This window comes from Triticum urartu, chromosome 2A, assembly GCF_056163025.1.
Source record: "Triticum urartu cultivar PI428250 chromosome 2A, HENAU_Tu73, whole genome shotgun sequence".
Classification (NCBI taxonomy): Eukaryota; Viridiplantae; Streptophyta; class Magnoliopsida; order Poales; family Poaceae; genus Triticum; species Triticum urartu.
The window spans coordinates 709,160,759-709,183,891 of NC_141874.1; the positions used below are offsets into that span (position 1 = coordinate 709,160,759).

Consider the following 23,133-nt stretch of genomic DNA (forward strand, 5'->3'; position numbering starts at 1 on the left):
TGCCTTGCTGCCCCTGCTCTCACTGGGAAAGGACACCGCAAGATTGAACCCAAAGCTAAGCACTTCTCCCATTGCAAGAAAGATCAATCTAGTAGGCCAAACCAAACTGATAATTCGAAGAGACTTGCAAAGATAACCAATCATACATAAAAGATTTCAGAGAAGAATCAAATATTGTTCATAGATAAACTAGATCATAAACCCACAATTCATCGGATCTCGACAAACACACCGCAAAAAGAGTTACATCAAATAGATCTCCAAGAAGATCAAGGAGAACATTGTATTGAGATCCAAAGAGAGAGAAGAAGCCATCTAGCTAATAACTATGGACCCGAAGGTCTGAAGTAAACTACTCACACATCATCAGAGAGGCTATGGTGTTGATGTAGATGCCCTCCGTGATTGATTCCCCCTCCAGCGGAGCTCCAAAAGGCCCCAAGATGGGATCTCTTGGGTATAGAAGGTTGCGGCGGTGGAAATAGGGTTTCGTGGTGCTCTTAGATGTTTTCAGGGTATATGGATATATATAGTAGGAAGAAGTAGGTCGGTGGATCTACGAGGGGCCCACGAGGGTGGGGGCGCGCCTAGGGGGCAGGCGAGCCTCCCTGCCTCGTGGCCACCTCGTTTCTTTCTTGACGTCTACACCAAGTCCCCTAGATCACGTTTGTTCCAAAAATAACTCTCCCGAAGGTTTCATTCCGTTTGGATCCCGTTTGATAGTCCTTTTTCTGCCAAAACACTGAAATAGGCAAAAAACAGCAATTTGCACTGGGCCTTGGGTTAGTAGGTTAGTCCCCAAAATAATACAAAAGTGTATAAATAAGCCCATTAACATCCAAAACAGATAATATAATAGCATGGAACAATCAAAAATTATAGATACGTTGGAGATGTATCAAGCATCCCCAAGCTTAATTCCTGCTCGTCCTCGAGTAGGTAAATGATAAAAACAGAATTTTTGATGTGGAATGCTAGCTAGCATAATTCTCAATGTAATTTTCTTTATTGTGGCATGAATGTTCAGATCTGAAAGATTCAAGAAAAAAGTTTAATATTGACATAAAAATAACAATACTTCAAGCATACTAACTAAGCAATCATGTCTTCTCAAAATAACATGGCAAAAGAAACTTCATCCCTACAAAATCATATAGTTTGGTCATGCTCCATTTTCGTCACACAAGAATGCTCTCATCATGCACAACCCCGATGACAAGCCAAGTAATTGTTTCATACTTTAGTAATCTCAAACTTTTTTCAACTTTCACGCAATACATGAGCGTGAGCCATGGATATATCACTATGGGTGGAATAGAATATGATGATGGAGGTTATGTGGAGAAAAAAAGGAGAAAGTCTCACATCGACACGGCTAATCAACGGACTAGGGAGATGCCCATCAATTGATGTCAATGCAAGGAGTAGGGATTGCCATGCAACAGATGCACTAGAGCTATAAATGTATGAAAGCTCAACAAAAGAAACTAAGTGGGTGTGCATCCAACTTGCTTGCTCACGAAGACCTAGGGCATTTGAGGAAGCCCATTGATGGGATATACAAGCCAAGTTCTATAATGAAAAATTCCCACTAGTATATGAAAGTGACAAAACAAGAGACTCTCTATCATAAAGATCATGGTGATACTTTGAAGCACAAGTGTGGAAAAAGAGGATAGTAGCATTGTCCCTTTTTATTTCTTTTTCCCCTTTTTTTGGGCCTTTCTTTTTTTGGCCTTTTTTTGGGACAATGCTCTATTAATGATGATCATCACACTTCTATTTATTTACAACTCAATGATTACAACTCGATACTAGAACAAAATATGACTCTATATGAATGCCTCTGGCGGTGTACCGGGAAGGGCAATGAATCAAGAGTGACATGTATGATAAATTATGCATGGTGGCTTTTCCACAAATACGATGTCAACTACATGATCATGCAAAGCAATATGACAATGATGAAGCATGTCATAAATGAAATGGTGGAAAGTTGCATGGCAATATATCTCGGAATGGCTATGGAAATGCCATAATAGGTAGGTATGGTGGCTGTTTTGAGGAAGATATAAGGAGGCTTATGTGTGACAGAGCGTATCATATCACGGGGTTTGGATGCACCGGCGAAGTTTGCACCAACTCTCAAGGTGAGAAAGGGCAATGCACGGCACCGAAGAGGCTAGCAATGATGGAAGGTGAGAGTGTGTATAATCCATGGACTCAACATTAGTCATAAAGAACTCACATACTTATTGAAAAAATCTACAAGTCATCAAAAACAAGCACTACATGCATGCTCCTAGGGGGATAGATTGGTAGGAAAAGACCATCGCTCGTCCTCGACCGCCACTCATAAGGAAGACAATCAAATAACACCTCATGTTTCAAATTTGTTACACAAACGTTACCATATGTGCATGCTACGGGACTTGCAATCTTCAACACAAGTATTTCTCAAATTCACAACTACTCAACTAGCACAACTATAATATCACCATCTTTATATCTCAAAACAATTATCAAGTATCAAACTTCTCATAGTATTCAATGCACTTTCTATGATAGTTTTTATTATACCCATCTTGGATGCCTATCATATTAGGACTAATTTCATAACCAAAGCAAATTACCATGTTTTTCTAAAGGATTCTCAAAATAATATAAGTGAAGCATGAGAGATCAATAATTTCTATAAAATAAAACTACCACCGTGCTCTAAAAGATATAAGTGAAGCACTAGAGCAAAATTACCTAGCTCAAAAGATATAAGTGAAGCACATAGAGTATTCTAATAAATTCCAATTCAAGTGTGTCTCTCCCAAAAGGTGTGTACATCAAGGATGATTGTGTTAAACTAAAAAGGAAAGAATCAAATCATACAAGACGCTCCAAGCAAAACACATATCATGTGGTGAATAAAAATATAGCCTCAAGTAAAGTTACCGATAGAAGAAGACGAAAGAGGGGATGCCTTCCGGGGCATCCCCAAGCTGAGGATTTTGGTTGTCCTTTAATTTTACCTTGGGGTACCTTGGGCATCCCCAATCTTAGGCTCTTTCCACTCCTTATTCCATAATCCATCAAATCTTTACCCAAAACTTGAAAACTTCACAACACAAAACTTAAACAGAAAATCTCATGAGCTCCGTTAGTATAAGAAAACAAACCACCACTTAAGGTACTGTAATGAACTAATTCTTTATTTATATTGGTGTTAAACCTACTTTATTCCAACTTATCTATGGTTCATACCCTCCGATACTAGGCATAGATTCATCAAAATAAGCAAACAACACACAAAAACAGAATCTGTCAAAAACAGAATAGTCTGTAGGTTTCGAATACTTCTGTGACCCCAAAAACTCTGAAATAAATTGCTGGACGTGAGGAATTTTTCTATTAATCATCTTAAAAAAGAATCAACCTAATCACACTCTCCAGTAAAAAATGGCAGCAAATCTCGTGAGCGCTAAAGTTTCTATTTTTTACAGCAAGATCGCAAAAACTTCCCCCAAGTCTTCCCAAAGGTTCTACTTGGCACAAAAACTAATTAAAAGCACAAAACCACATCTAAACAGAGTCTATATGAATTATTTATTACTAAACAGAACCAAAAAGCAAGAAACAAAAATAAAATTGGGTTGCCTCCCAACAAGCGCTATCGTTTAACGCCCCTAGTTAGGCATAAAAGCAAGGATAGATCTAGGTGTTATCATCTTTGGTATGCAATCTATAAGTGGATCTCATAATAGATTCACAAGGTAATTTAATTTTCTTTCTAGGAAAGTGTTCCATGCCTTTCCTTAACGGAAATTGGAATCTAATATTCCCTTCTTTCATATCAATAATTGCACCAATCGTTCTAAGGAAAGGCCTACCAAGAGTAATGGGACATGTAGGATTGCAATCTATATCAAGAACAATGAAATCTACGGGCACATAATTCCTATTTGCAACAATAAGAGCATCATTACTTCTTCCCATAGGTTTCTTAATAGTGGAATCCGCGAGGTGCAAATTTAAAGAACAATCATCAAATTGACGGAAACCTAACACATCACACAAAGTTTTTGGAATCGTGGAAACGCTAGCACCCAAATCACATAAAGCATAGCATTCATGATCTTTAATTTTAATTTTAATAGTGGGTTCCCACTCATCATAAAGTTTTCTAGGGATAGAAACTTCCAATTCAAGCTTTTCTTCATAAGATTGCATTAAAGCATCAACGATATGTTTAGTAAAAGCTTTATTTTTATTATAAGCATGCGGAGAATTTAGCACGGATTGCAACAAGGAAGTACAATCTATTAAATAACAATTATCATAATTAAATTCCTTGAAATCCAAAATAGTGGGTTCATTGCTATGTAAAATTTGACCTCTTCAATCCCACTTTTACCAATTTTAGCATTAAGATCTAAAAACTCCGAATCATTGGGACGACTTTTAACTAAAGTTGACTCATCTCCAGTCCCATCATTATCAAGATTCATATTGCAAAACAAAGATTTAATAGGGGACACATCAATCACTTTTAGATCTTCATCCTTATTATCATCAAGTTCTTCCGGTTTGGCGGCCATCTTATTAACTAAGGTGGCCTGCTTATCCGAAATTTGGGCTATTAAGTTTTCAAGATGAGCGAACTGAGGTTTCAGACCATAAAATTCTTTAGACATATCATCGAGCTCTTTATTCATGTACCCCATAAAACTTTTTTGTTCTTTAAGCTTGTTTCTGAAGAAATTATTATGCTCAAACTGCAAGGACATAAAACTTCTAACGTTATTTTCAATTTCTTCCAACCTTCTCAGGTGAGGATCAAAACTTTTTGGTAAGGCCATCGCTGCAAACAATCCAACACACAAGCACACAAGAAGCAAGCGAAAAGAGACGAATTAGAAAAGAGAAGGGAAACGAAAAAAGAGGGCGAATAAAACGGCAAGGATGAAGTGGGGGAGAGGAAAACGAGAGGCAAATGGCAAATAATGCAATGCGAGGGATAAGAGTTTGTGATGGGTACTTGGTGTGTCTTGACTTGATGTAGATCTCCCCGGCAACGGCGCCAGAAATCCTTCTTGCTACCTCTTGAGCACTGCGTTGGTTTTCCCTTGAAGAGGAAAGGGTGATGCAGCAAAGTAGCGTAAGTATTTCCCTAAGTTTTTGAGAATCAAGGTATCAATCCAGTAGGAGACTACATGCAAGTCCCTCGTACCTACACAAGCAAATAAAAACCTCACAACCAATGCGATAAAGGGGTTGTCAATCCCTTCACGGTCACTTACGAGGGTGAGATCTGATAGAGGTAATAATAAGATAAATATTTTTGCTATTTTTATGATATAGATTGAAAGTAAAGATTGAGAAATAAAATAGATTGAAAACTTATATGATAAAAGATAGACCCGGGGGCCATAGTTTTCACTAGTGGCTTCTCTCAAGATAGCATAAGTATTACGGTGGGTGAACAAATTACTGTCGAGCAATTGATAGAGAAGTGCATAATTATGAGAATATCTAGGCATGATCATGTATATATGCATCACGTCCGAGACAAGTTGACCGAAACGATTCTGCATCTACTACTATTACTCCACACATCGACCGCTATCCAGCATGCATCTAGAGTATTAAGTTCATAAGAACAGGGTAACACATTAAGCAAGATGACATGATGTACAGGGACAAACTCAAGCAATATGATATAAACCCCATCTTTTTATTCTCGATGGAAACGATACAATACGTGCCTTGCTGCCCCTGCTGTCACTGGGAAAGGACACCGCAAGATTGAACCCAAAGCTAAGCACTTCTCCCATTGCAAGAAAGATCAATCTAGTAGGCCAAACCAAATTGATAATTCGAAGAGACTTGCAAAGATAACCAATCATATATAAAAGATTTCAGAGAAGAATCAAATATTGTTCATGGATAAACTTGATTATAAACCCACAATTCATCGGATCTCGACAAACACACCGCAGAAAGAGTTACATCAAATAGATCTCCAAGAAGATCGAGGAGAACATTGTATTGAGATCCAAAGAGAGAGAAGAAGTCATCTAGCTAATAACTATGGACCCGAAGGTCTGAACTACTCACACATCATCGGAGAGGCTATGGTGTTGATGTAGAAGCCCTCCGTGATTGATTCCCCCTCCGGTGGAGCTCCGGAAAAGGCCGCAAGATGGGGTCTCTTGGGTACAGAAGGTCGCGGCGGTGTAAATAGGGTTTCGTGGTGCTCCTGGATGTTTTCGGTGTATATGGATATATATAGGAGGAAGAAGTAGGTCGGTGGAGCTACGAGGGGCCCACGAGGGTGGGGGCGCGCCCAGGGGGGCAGACGCGCCTCCCTGCCTCGTGGACACCTCGTTTCTTTCTTGACGTCTACACCAAGTCCCCTGGATCACGTTTGTTCCAAAAATAACTCTCCCGAAGGTTTCTTTCCGTTTGGATTCCGTTTGATATTCCTTTTCAGCGAAACACTGAAAAAGGCAAAAAAACAACAATTTGCACTGGGCCTTGGCTTAGTAGGTTAGTCCCAAAAATAATATAAAAGTGTATAAATAAGCCCATTAACATCCAAAACAGATAATATAATAGCATGGAATAATAAAAAATTATAGATACATTGAAGACGTATCACAAATCATCAGAGAGCACAACTCTAAATTTGTGACTTGGTTCAAAGATGACATTCTGAATAATCCATTACCAGAGAATGACAATATAAAAACGATCCTCTACGCATTGTGCATGGCCCAATATCCACGTCAAGACTTATGAAGCATATGACATAAATGAACACACATTCTATACCGAGAACATAGACAACAAAGATACTAATTACCAAAACTCGCAGGTGACGATGCAGGCCTTCACCGCTGATACAAACAGGAGATACTACGGGAGGCTCGAAGAAATTTGGGAACTTGACTACTGGGGGGGGGGGGTACCAAGAAGCAATGTTTCGTGGCAGATGGGCAAGGAATGTCATGAAAGAAGACCATGGTTTCATAACCATGTGTATACCCACAAAGACTAACAATGCTGTGAAAAGGAATCAGCGCCCAATATGAGCGGTGGGCATTAGCCGATAAAGTGTCCCAAACTCGACGCCGTAGAAGTCAATGGGAGGAGCAAAACCTTAATCACCTAGCGATAGGAACGGTTCGCGACATCAAATACATTCTCTTGGTCTTTCTCACCCGACCGGAGATTTTTAAATTTGTTTTTTAAAGCATTTGAAAAAATTGAGAGAAAATTAGAGTGCACACCATCCTTTTTTTTTGTAAGAGAGAAGAGTGCACACCAGACTTTATTTTTCGAGAATCACACCATACTTTTCTTAAGAGAGAAGAGTGCACACCATCGGTTTTTTTTTTTGAAGAGAGAAGAGTGCACACCATCTGGCTTGGCCCGCTAGCATTTCGCCGTTTGAGCCCAAACGATACCTACAAGCCCACTCATGGCCTCATGTGCCCAGGAACCCTAGCCGCCCACCTCCACTCATCTCCCTGGCCCCCGCCGGTCTCGCGCCAGCCCGCCCGCCGCCTCACGCGCTCCTCCCGGAATCGCGCACCGCCGCCGCCATCTCCGCCCTCGACACCAACCCCTTGCTCGCAGCCACAGCGTGAGGCAGGATGAGGAAGCTCAAGTTCCACGAGAAGAAGCTGCTGAAGAAGACCAATTTCCTCCTGTGGAAGCGGGAGGGCGGCCACCGCGAGGCCGCCGTCACGCAGCGCTACAGCCTCGTCGACAGGGACGACTACAAGAAGTACACTCTCTCTCACCCAGTCAATCCCCTCCCACCCTCCTCCCTCTCCTCCTGCCCGTCGGACCCAGTTCGATCTCGCGGCTGGGATGCGCTGAGCGTTTTGATTCAAGAAATCACAGCGTCTGCCGGGCGGTGCCCTGTAACTAATCAGTCTTGTGGTTGTGGTGTCGCTGCAGGTACAACGGGATTTGCTTGATGGCGCAGAAGCTCGTGAACATCATAAAGCAGATGGATCCCAGGGACCCTTTCAGAATAGAGATGACGGACATGCTGATCGATAAGCTGTAAGATGCCGCAGACCCTCGATGCATGTGTGATGCTGTATGCGTTTGTTTGTTTGAAATTTTGACTGCATATTACGAGGACTGTATATCCATCATGCGCCGCAACCCTGTGAGAATGCTCCAGGCTTATCTGCAATTGCCACTTGGATTGTTATATAGTTAGAAATGTGTGAGGCTTTTGATGTGTGCTCTTGTTGTCTATAAATTAAGGACCCTGATAAGTACCGAACGTCATGTATGAGCACATGGCAACTCCGAACATTTTCGACGGCAAGTTTAGTGACGCAAGGATGGCAACTTTAGTTGCCAAGCTTGACAACTTTTGTGCTTCAGTTTATTTTTGACAGAAACTTGCCGTGTGTCACTGGAAATTGTCATCCTTGCGTGACTGCGTGACTGGAATTGCCTTCGAAAAACGTCAGGGCAAGAGTGCCGCGCACCTGATGTGTGGCACTTATCATTTGGGTAAATTAATTGTACTTTTGACATATGTTAGTACCACTTGATTATTTGCCCAGAATGCATAAACCTCTCTGAGATTATCGGCTTCTCATTATAATCATCTGCTTATCTCTGAGCATGCACTCCAGTAAACATGCCGTTATGAAAGCTACAGGGATACCCTGTGCATATCGTGTCGGTTGAGTGAGCCATCTTACTAGAATCATCTAAAGCTATTTCCTTTTGGCTAAATCATGCAGTTCTTGCTTGCCACTTCCACTTGTTCCTTGCTACTTTTACTGGCCTGCTCATTTGTCTAGTCTAAAGAAGTTTTCTTGAATTTCAGGTATAATATGGGTGTAATTCCAACAAAGAAGAGCTTGGTTAAATGCGAGAAACTTTCAGTGAGCGCCTTCGCCAGGTCTCTATCTCTCCCCGGGTTATAATAATGATTTCCTTCGATCGCTGAATAGGGCATTTTATTTGCCATTTAATTTTTGAAAGAAAGCGTTTATTGCTACTAGTAAGCTTGCACGTGCAAATGCACATCTCAGCGACACGTTTGGTTCAATTAGTTTCGCACGGTTCCTGATACTCCCGCTTTCGGAAACGATGGACAACGTTTGTTTCGCCTACTACATACTATTCACTAACCACGTTTTCTGATAAGTCGAAAACAGCCGAACGCCAGGTGATTAGGAAACCAGGCCCAACCGCATGAACCAAACAAAGCTCCTATCTGGTAAAACGAGATCGGAAGCAGCGCTTCCCGAAACCGAAGCCCATTACGTTACCTGACCGTGGACCAAATGCGTCGTTATTATCTCTTTTGGATGCATTAGTACATTTTCACATGGAAGGCATCCAACTAATATCAAAGAGGAATCATAACTGGAGCAATCATTAAAAATTATATGAAACATTAGTTGATGTGTTTTGATATACTTGCATGAAAAAATATAATCCGAACTGACCACATGCATGACTCACGTTTGACACAATATACAAAACTCGGCTCGTTTTTCACACAGCCAATCTTTTCCATCCATAATTCCCAGATCTAATGGCTAAGAATTACACAAAAGAATTGTTCTTAACTACAAACTCCCCATCACAATGTCTCAGGCTCAAGAAAATTTCCGCTCGGCTCCACAGCCATACCCTCTCTGCTGACATTTTCTTTACTCGTAGAGTCTAGTAATTTAAAATGTGTAGTTAGGAGTGGGATGTCAAAGTTTGTTTAAATTGATTTTCCTATCAACAATATAACAGTTTTATGGTAGCAACTCTTCAAAACAAGCGGAAAGAGACTAAAACATCTCGGTCTGCCTATGGTGTAATATTGTATATGTAGCAGAAAGGGCATTACAATTCTCAAGCGTGTACGGTGTGTATAATTCATTGCACTGGAGGCAAAAAGTTCGGTGGTGTATGGTAGAAGGTAGAGTCAGGGCAAAATACAACATTAAGCTTTGCTGTCCATATCAACATTACCGGTCTTCAAAAATTGTGACTGATTTATCAGCATCTCAGATATGTCTGCAGACATGAAACAAAATTTAGTATCAAGCATCATGATAGAAGCACAGCATATCGTACCTGAAGCTCCACAACCACTTGGAAAATCAGTCACCTGAAGTTCTATGGTTATGATAGAAGCACAATGTATCATACCTGAAGCATCATGATCGGTGTTTCCGTTAGGAAAGAGAAACTAAATAAGTAATGGCATGGTATATAGAAGTTAAGGACAAAAAGTAATGCTCTACAACCCCTTGAAAAATCGTGTACCACTATTCATAAACTAAAAAAATGCCGCTGGAAGCATACTACACCTGAAGGTCAAGATGAATGTTCTGACCCTTGGATTCCAGACGGTGAATACTGGAAGAAGTAGCAGGGGATATCATCAATTGCTCAAAATAAGCAGCAAAAAGGCAGCTAGAAAACAATTTCAGATCTTCTCATATCATTGAAGAGAACAAGAGGAATACTGGAATTGCCAGTATCTATTTCATAAACAAACAAAAGAATAATTCGTATCGAAGAATGGAAACCCGTAATGCCATAATGTTTTCCGATTGGTGTTCTACAACCACTTGGTTTGACTTAAGATATGTATTATGAAGATTATCCAATATTTGAAACTGCAAATAGAAATATCAAGGCAAAATCTTTTATATTGTCTCATAAGATACAACTGTGTCATGCATCTTTTTCAACATCCTTGAGTAACCTCTTTGTATTATTATGTAGCAAAGCTCCCTACTTTATATTAGCTTAACAAAACTATTGAAGTTGGCTCATAACATCCAAAGAAATCAAGAAAATAAATAAAAATAATCACATTAAAAGGAGATGAGAAATATTACCTAAAATGATAAAATAATAAATAGATTGACATGAATGGAGAACAATCTAATGGGATCTATGTTTATTTGGCTTGCCTAAAACCCGAATGGTCTACCTTGACATGACTATCGACAGTGAAAGATCATATAACCTTACCAAGTGACACGTCTTTAAACGTCGAGCACCTCCTCAACTGAGAGACACAATGTTTGTTTTGATTGCATAATGCACGTTCTTCATTATATGCAAAGGCTGCGAGGCACAATACTTTGATTGCGTACTGCATATTCAGTAATTAGATGTTGCATTGCATTACCTGGCTGGACTATAATCACTGATCAGAGTTCATAGCGATTTTGAAAGTTTTAAATAGAATGGCTTGACTCTTAGTCTCGATATCTCTACCAGTAGATTACATTACATACATGCTAGAACTTTCAATGCGCAGTCAGATATGAATCATTATCCTTGCTTAAGAGAAAGAAAAGGCAATCAAAGACAGATCATACTAAAAATGAAAAGGAAACACAATGCTATGATTGCTGAAACCATATTCTTCAGTAATCAAATGTGTCCCTACATGCACAGCAATTCAAATATAAGCATGATCAGTGTTCATAACACATTACTGCCATTAGAACGAAGGGTGGATTGCTCATAGTTTGGGAATTGTTCCTCACCTTCAGTCTGAAATTACGCTACAAAATTGTTAAGTATGTCATTTTTTTAATAAAATATGAATTGATCTGAGAAGTTTAGTGACAGATATACCGGTCAATCTTGACCATTGCCATGACAAAGCAAAGATAATTCTTTCTCACAGATGCAAACGGAAGTAATTACAAACATGAAATAAAAGAGAACCAGCAGTAGCTCAAAGAACAATAACAGCACAGACATGTGAACAACCTACAGGCAACACATCCCAAACAGAGGCCAACGCCACACCTTCGGCACGAACTCTAGATGTAAATGAATTTTATCTCGAAACATAAACGAAACAAATGCTCTCATCCGGGGACCAGGCGGCCACGGAGGTCTGCGGCTCGACTGCCTCCTCCTTAACAGTGGGTGCCTCCTCGGAACATATGAACCTAACTTTGCTTCATTGGGAAAATTAGAAATACCTAGACATTACGTGACTATTTGCGGTACCAAATTATCAGTCCAACAAACTTAAAAATTAAAATTGGTGCAATACCCTACATGTTGACAAGACAGTGAAGTCCAATGATTAGCTTCAACATTACTGAATCGTTAAGATTGTAAATGATGGCCTTCTTGCTCATTGTTTCGCTGATTAGAAATCTGCAATAGGACGTAAATAGTTTAACGGAGAAGAAATTTGTTGGAATATATTTGTGAGCTACGGCTGAAAGCTTATCTAGCTAGTTTCGTCGTGCATGCTAGTCTCCAAAAATCAATCAACATGCCTGCTTCCAAGCACTTGTATATGCATGTTGCTATGGACGAAAGCACTTTGGATGTACACCATTCACAAATTACTATCAGAACTAAATCTGTTTGGATCTAAAAATCAACTCTAAAATTAGTGAAGAGACCTCGTGAGGTTAATATTTCACTTATTCAGATTAACTCTAAAAATCAGCTAGATTGATTTGCACAGCAAATTGCAAACAAGTTACCCAGATCAATCAATAGGCGTAGAAGGTTGTGGCCAGATCGATTCATCAGTTTTTTTATGTTCTAGTAGGATGTGGTCAAATAGATTCATCACAAAATAAACTCCATTGCAAAAAGGCACTCAAACCAACAAAAACATGAACGGGACTGAGTCTAATTACTATGTTGTAGCAAATGCACGTGTGAAGCGGACAGGCAGCTAGAGACGATGAGAAGCCGACGAAGACCTATTCAGTTTTTGCTATAACAAAATGCACACATAACAAATTGAAACAATCATTAGCCAGCAAGAAAATACGGAGTCTCTTTTACCCCTAATCTCAAACTATCATAAAAATTGGTACAAACCTGAAACAAATTTTTGCTTCACTTCTTGTAGGCATTATAACAAACACTGGGCAGAAAACATACGGAAGTGATTGCTGTGCTGGTGCCCATGGCGGAGGGTCACAGCAGGCTAGTTGTGCAGATGAATGGCGAAAGTCACACTGGAATCTGCAATTGCGCAATTTCATTCAAATCATGACATGGAATGAATATTGACATCGACACACCATCAACGGACAAAGTACCTTCACAGGGGGACGGGATGGCGTCCTGACATCCGGTTGATTGAGTAGGTCGACGGCTGCAGCATCTAGATGGGCCGTGGAAAGGGGGGACTCTGCTGGCCAACATGCGTGGGTGGCGATGAAGCGGGCAAACAGGGTGGAGCAGTAGGACGAAGGAGGGCCATGGCTGTGGACAAACGGCTCAGGATCTGGCCATCCCATCTCTAGGTGAGATGTCTCCGTCCACCACCACCAGAGGGGCTTGACAAGGAGGGGACGACAGGGTTGGATTGGGAGATGGCGGGGCGCCGCAGAGAGCGACCGGAGTGGGCGGATGGCAGGCTGCGGCCCGGCCACCCTGCAGCGGAGGTGCCGCTCGACCGTCGGGGGCGCCGCAGCCCGGTGAAGTGGCGGCCTTCGGTGGTGAAGCAGCCATGGTGTGTGGTGGGTGGCTCCGGATTAGCGCTCGGGGCGACGGTCGTGCGGGGCTCGTGGCCTTCCCCGCCATCCTCCAGCTCGCGCACCGTAGCCGCGCAGTAGTGGGCGCCTCGGCATCGGCCCTCTTCTCCTCCGCGGTCGGCAGCTGGATGACGAGAGGGCGCGGCGGCAGCTGGGCCTCATCGGATGATGCTTCCTGCGCCTCCGCCCATCTCCCCGACGGCGCCGACGACGGCGAGGAGGAGCGCCCGTAGAAACAGGGCGGCGCCGCGGTGGCGCGCCATGTTCGCTGGTGGCGCGGGCGGGGTCGTTGGAGGGGAAGGGGGCAAAGTGGGGCGTGGGAGCAATGAGTGGGGCGTGCGGAGTGGGTGGTTTCCTTTGGGGAGTGGGCGCAGCGGGAGATGTGGGACGGGACGCACATTGCTAATTGCAATATCGTTTCGTTAACAGCGTTTCGTTGGTGCGCTTTAGAACCATTAGATTACTAATCAGACGGTTAATATTCTAGTTGGATCTGCCTTTTTTTTCCTTTTATAGGATAATGGCATGGTGGGTAATTAAAGTATAAAACGCGTTTAGTACACTTGAGGGATGTAGACCATCAGATTGCAGGTTTCGATGGATAGGATGATTTGGTTCTCCGCCCTCTCGGCCTTTTATAGTGGTAGTAGATGAATCACTCAATGACCTGTGTATGTGTCATATTTCACTTACCATATTGTTTGCTAAACTATTGTAGGCGGAGACTTGCAACAATTATGGTGAAGCTCAAGTTTGCTGAACACCTTAAAGAGGCTGTCACCTACATTGAACAGGGCCATGTGCGTGTAGGCCCAGAGACGGTCACCGATCCTGCCTTCCTTGTGACCAGGAACATGGAGGACTTCATCACCTGGGTGGATTCCTCAAAGATCAAGAAGAAGATCATGGAGTATAATGGTGCATTGGATGATTATGATGCCATGATTTAAGGATATGTCCTGATAGTAGAAATTTTGGGAACATCAGTGATTCAGTGTAGCTACTCCTGTAATATTTTTTAAACCTGAATCTGAGGCTACAATATGTTGAGGTAGTTATCTGTTGCAAAGCTACTTGTGTGATGAAAGCTAAACTGCTATAGAATGCAAATGCCATAATCAGTTCATACTTGTCCCCCTTCCGCTTTCCCTTGCACATGCTGATGCAGTATCATACATAAATTTTGATGTTCAGCTGAATATGTACAATGTGCGTTCTACTCTGCAAGTTGATTGAATTGCTTGTTGCTAACAAATTGAGCTCTGTGGTAAAAGCACGTTGTGTAATTCCCTGCATCTTCCTGTCTATGAATTACTATGGTATATGTAGCTGGACTTCTGATGAATTGCTGATAAGAAGTATCATAAGTTGTGGTGCTGCTCTTTGATGAATGAAGAAGCAAATTTGGACAATAAGCTGGGAACCCAGGAATAAATTAACGCAAAAGACTAGCTAGTTTCTCCTATTTACTGCTTGGTTTTACAACAAGCGTACATGTGTATTGGCTAGGATGGCGGGGATTGCTTAGCTCTCTATGGTTTGAAGATGTACCCCCAGAATTAGCTCCATTTTTGCTTGATGATGCAATTCTTATCACAAGTTAATAAAAGACGTTGCTTGATGTAAAGAAAAGTTATCACGGAGCTGATGAAACAAATCACTGGGAAATTCTTATGTCTGAATTACAGCAAGAGCAGTGTCCTTCTAGCGATATGAAGAAGCAGCCTAGTTTTGTTGTTGTTGATGGAGCCTAAACTCAACTTGGTTTCATTGAACATGAACAGCCATATTGTTTCCTTTTTCTCTGAGTTTTTATGGTATAAATTTTACAATCTGCTGCTGTCATGCATGATGTGAAAACTGAACAACAGCAGGTTCTTGACAGGTGCTCATCTATGTAGTTCGTTGGGTCGTTACCAAATTGAAAGGCCAAATGTTTATTCATCCAAACTGAAAGTAAACAGGTGACGAGTGCAGTCTCATACTTCAACAACAACGAGTGACGTGCTCGCGACCTCAATATAGCATCAGATCTTTATAAACACAATTTAATCATAGCATAACCGCAAGCCTTTTTATACACGAAGCCTTTGTTCTCTCGGCAGCAAATTAATCTTTGCATCATCTTGCTTATGGAGCCCAACCACTGCAGTTGTTTCCCGTGAATGTGCGCATGCACACTGAATCGCTGGTACTCGAGGAGGAAGAACTGGAGGTTGCATTTGGTTCCAACTTGGTAGCAACATACCGTGCTTATTTATTTCCCATGAGAATAGGTACCAATTCCGTTGGATCAAATTCAGGCTCTTTCTCTTCTCCGTCAGCGGGCAGTTCTTGCTCCTCCTATAAGCAAGCGCGGAAATGCAGGCTGCGGAATCGAACAGCAAGAAGAGATTAAAATTCAGATATATTAGGAAAGAGCAACCAAACCGGAGTCTATATGCTAATTATTACCTGCACATTTGTTTCAATGCTGAAAGGTTCCCTTGTGTACAATACGTGCCATTTCTTGTCATCCCAGCAATCACTGTCTGCATAAGCCTCAACATGCTGGATATGGCTAAACTTGTCCCACTCGCTGCCAGATTTTCCTGCGGCCATGAAACCAAGTATCTCCAGACCGCAATCCACCAGCAAATGGCTTGGATTTACAGTTTGAAGGTACAAGGGGAGTCCCATCTTGTTGGGCGAGAGTCGGAATCTTTCACCGTAGCCGGGAACTGTCAGCACAAGTCTCCGTAGTGCACTCATTTCCTCTAGTGAGGTGAGCTCGGGGCAAGACTTGATCTCAAGCTTTTGCAATTCAGGGAAATTGGAGATACTAATCAGCTTGGGTAAGTCATACAGGTCGAGCTCAACAACAGAAGCAAAGTTCTCTAGCGAATGGAGACGCCACATGCTCCACAAGGTTAACTTTTTCAAAGCCTTTGCATGTGAGGCAAGACCGGGAGGGATACACTTCAAATTACACCTTGTGAAAGTAAGCTCAACCAAGACTGGCATAGCTTGCACTTCCTCCTCCCACTCCCACTCCTCCAATTCCACGAATTCTAATAAATCCATCTCACGCAGCCTCGGAAATGCAGTCACCATGTGGGATGAAGGATAGCAACGGTGGCTTTGGGGGCGCACAAATTCTGGCCCAATGCACTTGATCGCTGGAGCACGGTTGACTTGCAGGTAGTCCAGCAATGGGAGCTGACATAATCCATCAGGAAGTTGGATGCAACAAGCCAAATCTTCCATCACTAGTGTCCTCAAGCTATCGAGGCGCATTGTTGCTGTCGACATCATCCATCTTGGCAGCTGGCGCCCGATATATCCTTCAACGGAAATAATTTCTATGCACGGAGGAGGAGATAGCTCATTAAACACCTCCTCAATCACTCCTTGATTATTCTTACATGCAATGCTGGATAATAAGCGCATCCTAGAAAGATGCACTTTTTGATCAAGCCTAACCTTTGTGACAAATGAAGCATCAGATACATTCCCCAGGCCCACTAATCCAATGCCCCTAAGCTGGGAAAGAGGTCCAAGCTCTTCCAAGCTACACCAATCACCATCCATGTGTACTTGGAAACCAGATAGTGTCCTCAAATTTGTTAGAGCATGGAAACCCCTAGGAATACTATATATACCTGTGCCTTCAAGTTGAAGATATCTTAGTTCCGTTAACTTCACAATGCTATCAGGAAGTTTCACAAGATTCTCACAACCTTCAAGACTAATGTGTTGTAAGAACTTCATTTTGTGAATGTTCTCTGGCAAGCAATCTATATCAGCGCATCTATCCATTGACAAATACCTCAAGTGTTTGAGATGATATAGAGATTCAACCATTGTGGCGAACTCTGCAGACTCTACGTGTAGAGTCCGCAGACTTGAAAAGGTAACCAAGGAATCACCAGACTGAACCTTGAAGTTTCCAATTAACATTAACGATCTTAGAGATATTTGCTCTTGTAAACTTCTCCACTCAAATTCATCCGATTCCAATCCATTAGTCTCTATAGACAACCGGAAAAACTTTTGCAAATGAAGTTTACTATTAACAGTTTCTCCATTATGAGCTACTAGTGCTTCATTTCTTGTCATGAATTGAGCAAATGAACGAATAACATCATGCATCTTGCAAACATAGTGACTGGCATATGATGTATCCGACTCTATAAGGTTCCTCAACCTCAACTCTGTATGGTACTCAGTTCCTATTTCTTCCAATATATCCGAGTTTCCATGAACAAATCCTTCACCAATCCACATGTTGATGAATTGTGTATCATCTAAAATCATCTTTTTAGGCTTAAGGGAGAAGTGCAGAAAGCATTGCTTTAAACAAGGGGACAAGTCCTCATAGCTAAGATATATGGCATGATTTAGCTCTTCTGGCATTTGAGATATTGACCATACAGCATCATTCAATACCTTCTCCCAATCACGTCGGGTTTTTTCCTTATGGCATAGGAGTCCTCCCATCACTTTTATGGCAAGTGGTAACCCATCACATTTTTCTACAATTTGCATTCCAATATCCTTCAGCATATCCACTGCAGGTTCGCTTTTCTTGGTCATGAGTACCTTCAAACAATTGAGAATTAATACGGTACACACATTAATTGAGTACCTATAGTCCAGTCTACTAGATAAATTAAGTTGTCAGTAAGTGTAGAATAATCCATTCATTAATACAGTAATTAGTTTGATGCTTTGCTCATGAAGGCATCTGGATGGATCGATGTCCATGTCTTTCTATTTGACACACGAATTATCTAATTACCTAGCTAGTTACTCTCAACACAATCTACGAATCAGACATAAACAATAAGCCAACAAGCATATGCATGTGTCTCAGTAGTCTAGAATGACCAATTAGCGCACATACTCCCTCCGTCCGAAAAAGCTTGTCCCTCAAATGGATGTATATAGCACCAAATTAGTGCTGGATACATTCATTTGAAAAACAAGCTTGGGACAAGTTTTTTCGGATGGAGGGAGTACCATTTAAAGGCAGTGCTTACAACATGTGGTGATGATCAATATAAAAGTACGTCAGTTTTATAGTTGTGGATCGTAGTGCGTACAAGCAGTTGGTGTGGACGCTTGGTCTATGTGTCTATTCATAACGAGCACTAGTGTACTAGTAGTAATGTTAATGAAACAACAGTGGTCATATAGAATGACGCACCAAAAAGATGAAGCACGTACTTAAGGCAGCAAGCACGGAGAGTACAACAAAAAATATTGCCACTTCCCGTGTTAATAGAGATGCAAATTGGAACATAAAGGGTACCCTCCGACCCTCCTAGGTTCAACTAAATAAACTAAATTTTCAGAATTCACATCATTTTTGAAAATGTAATTCATTTGGTTGAACTAAGGAGGGCTGGAGGGTACCCTAAAGGTACCAAATTTGCACCCCTACGTGTCAATAAATGAACATATTACTTGAGATAGGATGGAGGCTACCAGTAGTTATGTACTCACTTGCTTCGTGAGCAATGACCAGCCATCTTTGGGCCCTAATTTGTTGATGCGGTGGTATGGATTTACTGCTTTCATTCCTCGGGCAACAGTTTCATGTCTTGTGGTGACGAGGACTCGGCTACCCGGGGCACTGTGGCTAATGGGAGCCCTAAGCAAGTTGGTCCATTCATAGGTGCCCCACATGTCATCCAACACAAGAAATAGCTTCTTATCTTTGATAGCACTCGCAAGAGCCGGCACAAGCAAAGTTTTGTCTTGAGATCCACCCCCAGGTCCTGGCAAATTTCCTTCGGCGGTAGTGATGGCTGTCCTCAATAAGTCAACCTCGCTGAATTCTTGTGTAATACTTAACCATATTTTCTTGGTGAACTTGCCTTGTATTGCTTCGTCGTTAAAGACTTTCTTGCTAAGGGTGGTCTTACCAATCCCGCCAACACCAACGATGGCGAACACCATGATGCTTTCACTCGTGTCAACTTCCTTCGTGAGCAGCTGAACAAGTGATCTCGTGTCATCTTCAATCTTCTCCCCAACCACGCCCGACCGCTCCAACAAAGGATTAGTCTTGCGGTCAATACCATGAGGCCGATTTGTCTTCTGGTCCTGGTAGACTTCGAGCTTGATGAAATTGAAACTACGACCCCTCTTGCTGATGTTATCCAACTCCTTGTTCAGTGCCTTGATGCGGCTGCCGATGTCGTGTGCATGGAGAGGATTTTGCATGCATGAGAACAAGGGGTTAAGACACCCTATGTCCTTGGATGGACTTTGCTCCATGGCCTTGAGCTGACACAGATCGATGATGTCGGTAGCGTGGTACATGGCATGCTTCAGTTCCTCCACCCACCCCCGGACACTCTCGTCAGTGATGTTTCTTCTATCGGCGTCAGCAAGGAAATTCTTGAGGTCCCCAAGCTTGATGGTCAGATCGGCGATCGCGCTGGAGATCCCGATCAGCATGGCCACCTCTTCTCTAGCCATGTCGGCGAGCATCTTGGTCACGTAAGATGCCAAGGCATTCAGAACCCCTGTCATTAGTTGCTTGAGCTGCTGCTGAAAACATGTAGTCGAACAAAATTAGCCTTGTACACCAACAACCCCATGCTAAAAGATTGGTTCATTGTCACCACAGAAAAATAAGGGGATAATCTAGAGACAAGGAAAAATTTAATGGACAAAGGGGCTTGCAAACAAGAAGACAAACGCTATGCACACAAAATCTGACCAAGAATGAGTATCACAGTGGTCACTCAAAATAAAACCAAACAGTTTAGATAAAGAAGTAATAATCTACAATGATACTCCACAAGGCTAGAATTGTCTAGTTGAGCTGATATTAATTATCATGAATCAATTGGAGAGAGCAGAGCTTAGAGCAACTAGCTCGTAGAACAGCAGAGGATGGGGGCATGGGGCTTTCAGCTTTGCATATACGGTGGGATTTAGGTACAAGATATGTTTGAAAGATAGATTTTTTTTTTTTTGAGAAACAGCCAAGCTTTATATTGGTCAAAATTTCACAAAGAGAGGGAGATGAAAGAACATGCGCATGATTAGAAAAATAAATAAATATAGATGGGCCTGGCTATGGCTCAGTCAGCTGACTCATGTACATTGATTTTGGCCTGTTTGGTCACCCCCACCCAAACAAGATAAACACATCACTTCCTCGTTTGGGAGCTGAAGAATTCCAAACATCAGCCAAACTCCAAGAAAGTACCGAAGCAAAAAAAATAAATAAATAATAATAACTGATGAATGGAGCAAAAAGCAAACGGAATTCGCTGAAATGGCATTTGGGTTCCAGATTGCTACAAACAGAAGTGCCTAACAGAAAAGAGGACACGGTTTTGTCATTTATCAACTAGCTGCAGAAAAGGAGTGCGGAGAAATATCTCTAGGAACTAGCCGGGACAAATCACACAAATTTGTTGAAACAAGAGTTTCAGATTGATGCTTTTTTTTTCTTCTTCTGATTTTTCTAACAGGAGGAGGTGTAGGGGTACGTGTTAGCTGTGTGAATCTAAGTCCCTCTAGTAGATCATCACATCAAAAGCAAGACTCCATGGTACGGATGGCCCTCTCCTAATAACAAATAGAAAGGTATTTTGGGTGGATGTTGGCACAAGTTACGAAAGGGTGTTGACTGTCGAGCTCTAAAAACCAGAGAGCTGAAACCTGAACATCACAGGATCACAGCAGAGCAGAGCACCACAGAGATCGTCGTGCATGAGCGTAGTAATTCCGCGCAAAATAATCACGAGGCAAAATAAACAAGTCCGGAGTCGCACTCAGTCGCAGTACCACAAATCAGGGGCAGCCGTAAAAACGCAGCAGGAGTTGGAGGGCACATCTGAAAACGTCGTCGGGTCACTTGCTGCTCCTATTTTGGTCGATTCGAAAGCTAGCACGCCTCTACCAGCACCCCACTCCCCCCTCCCCCGCTCATAGATGGGGTATGGGACAAATTTGCTACTACCAGTAGTAGAACCCTAGAAATTTCACGGCATGTATGCGGATTGGGCGCGAACAGGAAGAAAACATGGCCGCTGACCGCTGTTCTTCAGTCGGCTGGGTGACTCACCCGCTTCGCAGGGCCCGAAGAAGCGGGCGACGCGTCGCCGTGGCTGGGGATATCGACGCCGGTGACTTGCGTCGAAGCCGCTCTTCCCCTCCGCTCTCTTCTCCGCTCCCTCCCTGCCTGTCTCTGTTTCAAAAGGCGCTCCAGGCCAAATGTGGTGTCAAACTCACTTTTCGTCCATTTTGACACCCGTGCCCTCCATTGCCTAGCCGGTGTCATAAAAAAAAATCTAAGGAGCAAGTACTAGCTGCTCTCATGCCCACTTTCAGCGTTGCAATAAAATATATTATAAATTTTATTATGTTTGGGATGCTTCGTACTTTTGATGAATCTTGATCTATTTTCTTAACGAAAACTGTAAAGAGTTAATTACACAAAACCACAACTTCAGGTTAACTTATAACACTTTACCACAACTTTTGAGTTTTTAAATAAAAAACCACAACTTCAAGTCAATTTATAACACTTTACCACAACTTTTGAGTTTCTTTAACACAAAACCACAACTTCTGAACTAATTCTCAACATTGAGCCCAAATCTATCGATCAACTTCTTTTAATAGCCAATCTGATTGATTGGGCCCACATGTTAGGACCTAAGTTGGAAAAAGGTGGCATGTGTGCATCTCCTATGTGGCCTACCATTTCCTCCTCTTGCCATCCCTTACCGGCGCTATCAACTCCACCGACGCATTGAGCAGGGAGCTGGTTGTTGGTGGGGTGGTCGAAATTCTGCGACAGGATGATCACTCCGAGCATCCTTGAAGGTGAGGTTCCTAGTGTCGCAAAGCCGCACCCGTCCGGACTATGGCATGGTCAGGCGGGGCACGCGAACTAGACAGAGAGGTCTTGGGGAGCTGCAGGTGAACGCATCGTCGAGGATACGATGATGTCGTATGCAGACTGCTATGTTACACATATCCAGTCAGCGCCACGTAAGAGGGAACTTGCTACCTAGAGCCTGACATGTGGGCCAAATCATTCAGATTGGCTATTAAAGTAGTTGACCGATAGATTTTGGCTCAATGTTGAGAATTAGTTCAGAAGTTATGGCTTTGTATTAAAAAACTCAAAAGTTGCGGTAAAGTGTTATAAGTTGCTCCGAAGTTGTGGTTTTGTGTTAAAAAACTCAAACGTTGTGGTAAAGTGTTATAAGTTATCCTGAAGTTGTGGTTTTGTGTAATTAACTCAACTGTAAAGGATCGAGGGGATGGACGAGAACTATGGTTGTATTTTTTTTTTGCGAGAAGACTGATTGTCTAATACAGTACTATTTTTTTTTTATAAAAAACATGCCCCGTTTGCAATTAATTTTTCAAAACCTGAATCCGAGAGACCGAGACTACAATATGTTGAGGTAGTTTATAATCTGCTGCAAAGCTACTTGGGTGATGAAAGCTAAACTGCCATAGCATGCAAATGCCTAATCAGTTCATACTTATCCCATCCTGTTTGGCATTGCACATGCTGATATACAGTACTGTATCATGCCAATTGTGATATTGAGTGTAATGTGTACAGCATGTATTCTGCTCTCTGCAAGTTGATTCA

At 42.1% G+C, this 23,133-nt stretch overlaps 2 protein-coding genes across 3 annotated transcripts; one reads left to right on the forward strand and one right to left on the reverse strand.

Moving 5' to 3' along the window:
- Positions 1-7,474: 7,474 nt before the first annotated feature.
- On the forward strand, positions 7,475-14,640 carry LOC125540047 (Alpha-L RNA-binding motif/Ribosomal protein S4 family protein). The gene is made up of 4 exons (XM_048703618.2): positions 7,475-7,783; positions 7,960-8,067; positions 8,855-8,929; positions 14,233-14,640. Exons 1-4 carry the CDS (start codon positions 7,650-7,652, stop codon positions 14,462-14,464), a joined length of 549 nt encoding a protein of 182 aa, XP_048559575.1. The 5' UTR covers positions 7,475-7,649; the 3' UTR covers positions 14,465-14,640.
- A 793-nt stretch (positions 14,641-15,433) lies between these two features.
- Positions 15,434-21,816, reverse strand: LOC125540048 (putative disease resistance protein RGA1). 2 transcript variants are annotated; one of them, XM_087545052.1, is made up of 4 exons: positions 21,586-21,816; positions 19,002-20,051; positions 15,969-18,095; positions 15,434-15,882 (listed from the first exon to the last, which is right to left on the reverse strand). In XM_087545052.1, exons 1-4 carry the CDS (start codon positions 21,799-21,801, stop codon positions 15,835-15,837), a joined length of 3,441 nt encoding a protein of 1,146 aa, XP_087401178.1. In that variant the 5' UTR covers positions 21,802-21,816; the 3' UTR covers positions 15,434-15,834. The 2 variants fall into 2 exon arrangements, with proteins under 2 accessions (XP_087401178.1, XP_087401177.1); XM_087545051.1 differs by having other exon boundaries at positions 19,002-20,054.
- Between the last annotated feature and the right edge of the window lie 1,317 nt (positions 21,817-23,133).

What these genes read in the sequence shown, in the direction of transcription:
- LOC125540047 (XM_048703618.2), top strand. Translation starts at nt 7,650, where the DNA reads ATGAGGAAGCTCAAGTTCCACGAGAAGAAGCTGCTGAAGAAGACCAAT. An exon ending in GACAGGGACGACTACAAGAA is followed by an intron (nt 7,784 to 7,959) that starts GTACACTCTCTC and finishes GTGTCGCTGCAG; the next exon opens with GTACAACGGGATTTGCTTGA. An exon ending in GACATGCTGATCGATAAGCT is followed by an intron (nt 8,068 to 8,854) that starts GTAAGATGCCGC and finishes CTTGAATTTCAG; the next exon opens with GTATAATATGGGTGTAATTC.
- LOC125540048 (XM_087545051.1), bottom strand. Translation starts at nt 21,801, where the DNA reads ATGACACCGGCTAGGCAATGGAGGGCACGGGTGTCAAAATGGACGAAA. An exon ending in CTTCGGGCCCTGCGAAGCGG is followed by an intron (nt 20,055 to 21,585) that starts GTGAGTCACCCA and finishes ACATGTTTTCAG; the next exon opens with CAGCAGCTCAAGCAACTAAT. An exon ending in GCATTGAAACAAATGTGCAG is followed by an intron (nt 15,883 to 15,968) that starts GTAATAATTAGC and finishes TCGATTCCGCAG; the next exon opens with CCTGCATTTCCGCGCTTGCT.